Consider the following 7379-nt stretch of genomic DNA (forward strand, 5'->3'; position numbering starts at 1 on the left):
AGAACTTACCATTACGGTACAGGTCGGGATGAACAGGTCGGTACACAAGTTATCACAGAACTTACCCTTACGGTACAGGTCGGGATGAACAGGTCGGTACACAAGTTATCACAGAACTTACCGTGGTGGTACTGGTCGGGATGAACAGGTCGGTACACAAGTTATCACAGAACTTACCGTTACGGTACAGGTCGGGATGAACAGGTCGGTACACAAGTTATCAGAACTTACCATGACTGTACAGGTCGGGATGAACAGGTCGGTACACAAGTTATCACAGAACCTACCATTACGGTACAGGTCGGGATGAACAGGTCGGTACACAAGTTATCACAGAACTTACTATTACGGTACAGGTCGGGATAAACAGGTCGGTACACAAGTTATCACAGAACTTACCCTGACGGTACAGGTCGGAATAAACAGGTCGGTACACAAGTTATCACTGAACTTACCCTGACTGTACAGGTCGGGATAAACAGGTCAGTACACAAGTTATCACAGAACTAACCCTGACTGTACAGGTCGGGATAAACAGGTCGGTACACAAGTTATCACAGAACTTACCATTACGGTACTGGTCGTTATGAACAGGTCGGTACACGAGTTATCACAGAACCTACCATTACGGTACAGGTCGGGATAAACAGGTCGGTACACAAGTTATCACAGAACTTACCATTACGGTACAGGTCGGGATAAACAGGTCGGTACACAAGTTATCACAGAACTTACCATTACGGTACAGGTCGGGATGAACAGGTCGGTACACAAGTTATCACAGAACTTACCATTACGGTACAGGTCGGGATGAACAGGTCGGTAAACAAGTTATCACAGAACTTACCATGACTGTACAGGTCGGGATTAAACAGGTCGGTAAACAAGTTATCACAGAACTTACCGTGACGGTACAGGTCGGGATGAACAGGTCGGTACACAAGTTATCAGAACTTACCATGACTGTACAGGTCGGGATGAACAGGTCGGTACACAAGTTATCACAGAACCTACCATTACGGTACAGGTCGGGATGAACAGGTCGGTACACAAGTTATCACAGAACTTACTATTACGGTACAGGTCGGGATAAACAGGTCGGTACACAAGTTATCACAGAACTTACCCTGACGGTACAGGTCGGAATAAACAGGTCGGTACACAAGTTATCACTGAACTTACCCTGACTGTACAGGTCGGGATAAACAGGTCAGTACACAAGTTATCACAGAACTAACCCTGACTGTACAGGTCGGGATAAACAGGTCGGTACACAAGTTATCACAGAACTTACCATTACGGTACTGGTCGTTATGAACAGGTCGGTACACGAGTTATCACAGAACTTACCATTACGGTACTGGTCGGGATGAACAGGTCGGTACACAAGTTATCACAGAACTTACCATTACGGTACAGGTCGGGATGTACAGGTCGGTACACAAGTTATCACAGAACTTACCATTACGGTACAGGTCGGGATGAATAGGTCGGTACACAAGTTATCCACAGAACGTATCAATGACGGTACAGGTCGGGATTAACAGGTCGGTACACAAGTTATCACAGAACTTACCCTGGCGGTACAGGTCGGGATGAACAGGTTAGTGCACAAGTACCCATTGATACGCACAATCAAACTGCCGAAGCGTTAGCCCTTTTTTTCGGTCCCGATTTCCCCTCATAGACGTTAAAATTTTAAAAGTGACTTGCCTACTAGTATGTAAAGCCTACCGTTTGTCTAAGGTGACGCTTGTCCAACGTGACATTCTTTGATGATAACTAGCGAGAATTTTGTAGGATATTGGCAATTAAATTTGATTCGATCTGTAAAATAACTGTGCCAGTGAGCACAGTCGTAGTCTTTAAGACTGACGGAAAAATTTCTTTACATATCTGTGTATATTTTGCGTGAATACATGTCAACAACAATAAAACAGGAAGGCGGCCCACAAGCTGGTGGAGACTATCCGGGCGCACCACAGCAACATGCCGGCCACTCTGTTCGTGTACGGGGACTTCGTGCAGGAATATCCAGACCTGGTCACACAGTGGGCACAGACATACACCATAGGGATGCGAGAGGTATGTTCTATCTCAGAGTGCGACATTGATTCTAAGGTACCACCTGGCACCTCCGTATACTTCCACTTATAACACTGACTATAGGTAGAGTGTTATTCGAAAGATACACCTCTGAACTAGAAAGGCAATATCTGCAAACTAAATGCATAATATTACCTTTACACGGTCTAGCCTAACAAAATACTACCTGTTTACTCTTACTCAAACACATTCATATATATATATATATATATGATCCAGAAATTTGTGGAACGGGGGGGGGGGGGGGCGCCGGATCCGCGGGTGTTGGTGACCAGCCCCTTTAAAGCTAAGGTCCCAATTGGGAAAAGGGGCCCTGGCGGGTAGTTCCCGGGCTGTTTTTTACCACTTTCGGGTGGGACCCCGACGTGGCCCCGCGGGGCACCCTGCGGCTACCGGGCTATTTTTTGGCCCGTCCGGGCCTCGATAAGAATTTAATTCTGAGTTAAATTCTACCCGGGCCCCGCTGACAAAAAGACGCCGTGATCTCATCGTGAGAACACCGAGAGGCACCCCTCCGGTTGCCGGCATTCCACCGGGACACATTTCTTACGTCACAGACCAGATGAACAGAATAAAGGTGTGTGCTTTGTAAACCCGGGTAAAATGTGTGACCTCACAGATCAAATGATCACAACAACTACGTGAATTCTGCATTACGTATAGGTCAGTACAAGACATCGTCAGAGAATCTGCTGGGTACCTGCCGGGTGCCTGCCGGATACGGACCAAAGAGGGTGACAAAATTTCTAACAAAATGCTACTGAAGGAAACTTTTAATTGTGACCACGACAGCGGATGCCCGCTCGACTCCTGAACCCGGCCGGGGCCAGCCGGGGCTACATCCCCGACGGGCACCGGCGTAATTGGGACCTTAGCTTAACCCTGGTCTGCCATCTGCTACATAATAAATGTAATCCAACACAACAACAGTTACCCTGGTGACAATCGTCTGGTCCGGGTAATTGACCTTATTTGTTTGCAGATGGAGAAGAAGAAACAGAGCAAAAACGATATGTTTCCTTCTGTGAAGGTAAGCATAATTAGAAAGGTGTTCCAACGTACTCGTTTAATCTCCTGTTTAAATCTTCCCAATAGAACGCACCCTTTCCAGAAGATCACTGGGACCTTCAGAACACCAACGTCGTGCGGATGGGAATGATCTCGGCCGTGCAGCGGATGAGAGAAGCGGGGCTGCAACCAGCCTACTTCTATCCGAGTAGCCTGTCAAATCAGGTGAAAAATGAAGCTAGTAGAAGGGGAATGAGAATCATCCAATCGACAACCAAGTTTCCTCCGAACATTGGTAAGTTAGAGCTATTCTTGTGTTACCGTTAGGCTGTTCGTAGACTCTACAGTCCGAACAGATTTAGGCCACGCCCACCTTTTTGTATACGAGTCGAAACGGATTAGAATTAAATTTTAGTCAAATTTGACCCCCGAAACGAATGATTGGCGTTCTGCTGAATGTATCAGCGAACATCCCGACCAGCCCCCGAATGTTTTGAACATTTAAAACGCGGCGAATGTTTTAAATACTTGAAACACGCCAGCCGAATTCACCGAACACCAGCCAACGTTGCGCCGGCCTACTCCAAACCATGAGTGCAGGGCGTTCGGCTAGTGTTCAGTTCAGTGGCCATATTTATGAATTTGTGACACAGTAACACTTCAGGTTCATACTTCTATGCTTGTTTCAGGCACGCTGTTGACGGAAGAAAACTACTACCGATTCCGAGACGTGGAAAGGACACCCAAGGCGCTCCGGATTCTGCACGAACGGATCTCATACGGCGGGATTCTCACTCTGGACAGCGATCATCCCGACAGCTACATGATCTCCGCTTTCCTCATGGACTATCTGTACGAAAACTCGGGCTTCGAGCTTGTCAGTATAGACAACTGTTTGAAGTGATAAAATGAATGCATGAATAAATGCATGAATATATATATATACATTTGTGGTACATTGTATGGCAACAATGACAATGTTATCATTACAGTACTGCTAGTCTATTTTTAGAAGCTACACTACCAAAGTGGCAATTTTTTTTTCAGAGAGGAATAATTTTCTTCCACTGAGAAAATTTTTCTTCACCCAAGAAAAAAATCTTGTCCATGAATTGTGCAAGAATTTCAAGAAACTGCATTTTAGCATATTTTTCTTGTGTCATTTTATGACCTCACTAGTGTTCCTATGTGCAAAATAAGTCAGTACACCGTACGTAGTATTCTATTATAAACCCCTTTTTCTTAAAATTATGTCGTATACAATTGAGTTTTTAGAGAATAACCTATTTATACGGTTTTGGCCAATATAATCACAGTTATGACGTCATATTACGTCAGAATAACAGTAATTACACTGCCTAAAACGATCTAGATGGATTATTATTATAAAACTAAATGGTATACAACACAAGATTAACAAAAGGGATAAAGGATATGGTATTATATCATATAAAGGTCTACTAGAAGCTATGTTGTCCATAGCAATACTAGTGACGTCAGAAAATGACGTTATACATATTCAAACTGTCCGATATCATGTATCGTCAATACACAAACGATGTTAAAAGTAACCTTTAATGTAAAAAGTCGACCTACGTATAAAAATTTAAAGGAAAATAGCCGGAATGTACTTGATCTTATGATATGGTAGCAATATTTTTGATAATTCTATTTCTTTTGCCAAACATTGTCAAGTGTCTTAATCTTCCAAACATCTTGTAGCATACGCGCCTTTTCTTGCAAACGTGTAACTTTCTTTTTAAGACGACTGGGATAACATAGCGGAAGCTGAGAAGGAACAATCCCGCAGACTTGCCACGTTTAAAGCATACTGTAAGAAGAATGTCTCAATGGTACGTAACGATGATTTAACATATTACTTTGTACAACAACCACGAGGCATATTACGGTGGCCCGTAAGTACAGGCATGCGTGTCTGCACGAATACCTTCCACGTCAGCGCGAATACCTTCCACGTCTGCGCGAGTACCTTCCACGTCTGCGCGAATACCTTCCACGTCTGCGCGAATACCTTCCACGTCAGCGCGAATAGCTTCCACGTCTGAACAGAAAAAAAACTTCCTTGTCTGCACGAATACCTTCCACGTCTGCGCGAGTACTTTCCACGTCTGCGCGAATACCTTCCTAGTCTGCGCGAATACCTCCCACGTCTGCGCGAGTACTTTCCACGTCTGCGCGAATACCTTCCTAGTCTGCGCGAATACCTTCCTCGTCTGCGCGAATACCTTCCTCGTCTGCGCGAATACCTTCCTCGTCTGCGCGAATACCTTCCTCGTCTGCGCGAATACCTTCCTCGTCTGCGCGAATACCTTCCTCGTCTGCACAGAAAAGGGTATCCAGAAAAAATGGGCTAGGCTAGGGTTAGGGCTACCTTGATGGGCTACCCTTTTTGGGCCCCAAAGGGTGTGCATGTGGTTTCGGTCTCTAACAAATTTACTTGTCTTTACAGCTCTGGGTGGGCTGTCTCAGTTCTGAGTTGAACACGATGCATGTTTTGTGTAAAAAAAAGTCTCTTTATCCTGCTACAGATTCCTTTTTGAACTACTACGATCATCGCAAAATCCTTGATCAGCGTGAAGACGGGGAAATAAAGGAGGGAGCTTTGTATGTCTGCAAGTTTTTTCTGTGGCGTTTTGCTACGCACAGTTCGTGATTTGCATACACCACGGTAGTAACAACAAACAAATTAGAGATACGAATCAGCCGCAGTTACACGTAGACACCTCGCAGAGGCCACTCGAAAGGGTGTGGTAAAAATCCAACTCGTCTGCGTATTCTTTTTAACTTTTCGTTGAACTGTTTTCTGCACATTAAGTAAGTCCACTTTTATTATCGTTTAGTATTCCAAACATTGTGTCTTGAATTATATACAAATATGTCATAAATATTAGCAATTTTACTCAGTGCATATCAAGGAGAGGCTGATTGGGTTTGGTAAGTTTAAACCTATCTAGACTGGGCTTTTTTGGCGACGCGTCAGGGGTGGATGCATTTTTGCAGTATATTACGATCAATTTGCAAAAATGCGGAAAACTCCACGAGTGCATTCCCAAGAGAATTGGTTTTGGGGTAGCTTCAGACCATGTGGCCTTTGGACCGAGTAGGAAAGGCCTATGTTAATAATCAGGTCAAGGACTGCCCCTCCCCTAGTGTGTTGAGTAGTATATAGTCAGCAGCAGACGCCCCATTTTCCTGCATGCATCTGCATATCCTTCACAAAAATTTGCATACTCGTTAACATAATGACGGTGACCCCTGACCTTTGACCGAGCCTGACCGAGCCTGGAAAATCGGGCGTCTGCTGCTGACTATATACTACTGTGGTGTTTGACGACTTGGTTGAGTTTGCTACCATGAAGAACGGGCGAGGTTTCGAACTTGTTAAAATCTCCCATAAGACATATTCCTCCGTGGGGATATTTGGTGCTAATCTTTTGTCAATACCTTTGAGGAGGTAGTTACATAACATAACCTGATGTGGATTGTTTGGATGATTATAAACAACACAATGTCATATAGCTAGATTTGTAATGTCCCTACCTAGGTGACCAGTGAGGTTTGACTAAAATCCATAGGCACTCTAGCTCTTTAGGAGTTTCTTTAAAAATCAAAAAATTTCTTCGGGTAAAGTCTCTCTTATATAAATTGCTATGCCCACGCCTCGGATGCGTCGGTTGGGTTAAGGTTGCCTAGGCTTATGGGAAAGTAGTATTCTATACATATGCCTGTAACTTTTGATAGCTTGGTCGCATCGCACAGTTTTAGTTGTATTTGAAACGCATTGAATAATGGGCACTTCAGATTTTCATCACCTGGATTTTGGGTTAAAAACACTCATTTTGGCTAAAAGAAAATAGTCGTTTATTTCATGAATTTACGCGCAGGCGGTAATAACACCATCAATCGTTATATTCTACAAGATGAGAGCCAAGCCCATACAAGGTATCTTTGTCCGAGGCTAATGGGTATTATGTTTAAGTTTTGGGTCAAAATCACAAGAAACAGCTATTTTTGGCCATTTTTGGTTTTGAAAGATCGCCCCAGTAAAGCTTCGGTCCCAATTGCACTGGTGCCCGTCGGGGATGTAGCCCTGGCCGGCCCCGGTCGGGCTCAGAAGTCGGGCGAGCATCGGTTGTCATGGTCACAATTAAAAGTTTCCTTCAGTAGAATTTTGTCACCCTCTTTGGTCGGTCTCTGGCAGGCACCCGGCAGATTCTCTGACGATGTCTTGTACTGACCTATGC

At 44.4% G+C, this 7379-nt stretch overlaps 1 protein-coding gene across 1 annotated transcript in view; it reads left to right on the top strand.

Annotated features, from left to right (window-relative positions):
• The window catches only part of LOC109469053, a 21932-nt gene extending 17726 nt beyond the window's left edge, over nucleotides 1-4206 (top strand). Inside the window, exons 6-9 of the mRNA XM_019767439.1 lie at nucleotides 3-36; nucleotides 1941-2085; nucleotides 3202-3409; nucleotides 3804-4206. Of these exons, the coding sequence (XP_019622998.1) occupies nucleotides 3-36; nucleotides 1941-2085; nucleotides 3202-3409; nucleotides 3804-4018 (602 nt within the window). The 3' untranslated portion in view covers nucleotides 4019-4206. The remainder of the gene's footprint in view (nucleotides 1-2; nucleotides 37-1940; nucleotides 2086-3201; nucleotides 3410-3803) is intronic.
• Nucleotides 4207-7379: the final 3173 nt, after the last annotated feature.

The sequence above is a fragment of the Branchiostoma belcheri genome, unplaced genomic scaffold (genome assembly GCF_001625305.1).
Source record: "Branchiostoma belcheri isolate BF01 breed outbred unplaced genomic scaffold, Haploidv18h27 scaffold20, whole genome shotgun sequence".
NCBI lineage: Eukaryota > Metazoa > Chordata > Leptocardii > Amphioxiformes > Branchiostomatidae > Branchiostoma > Branchiostoma belcheri.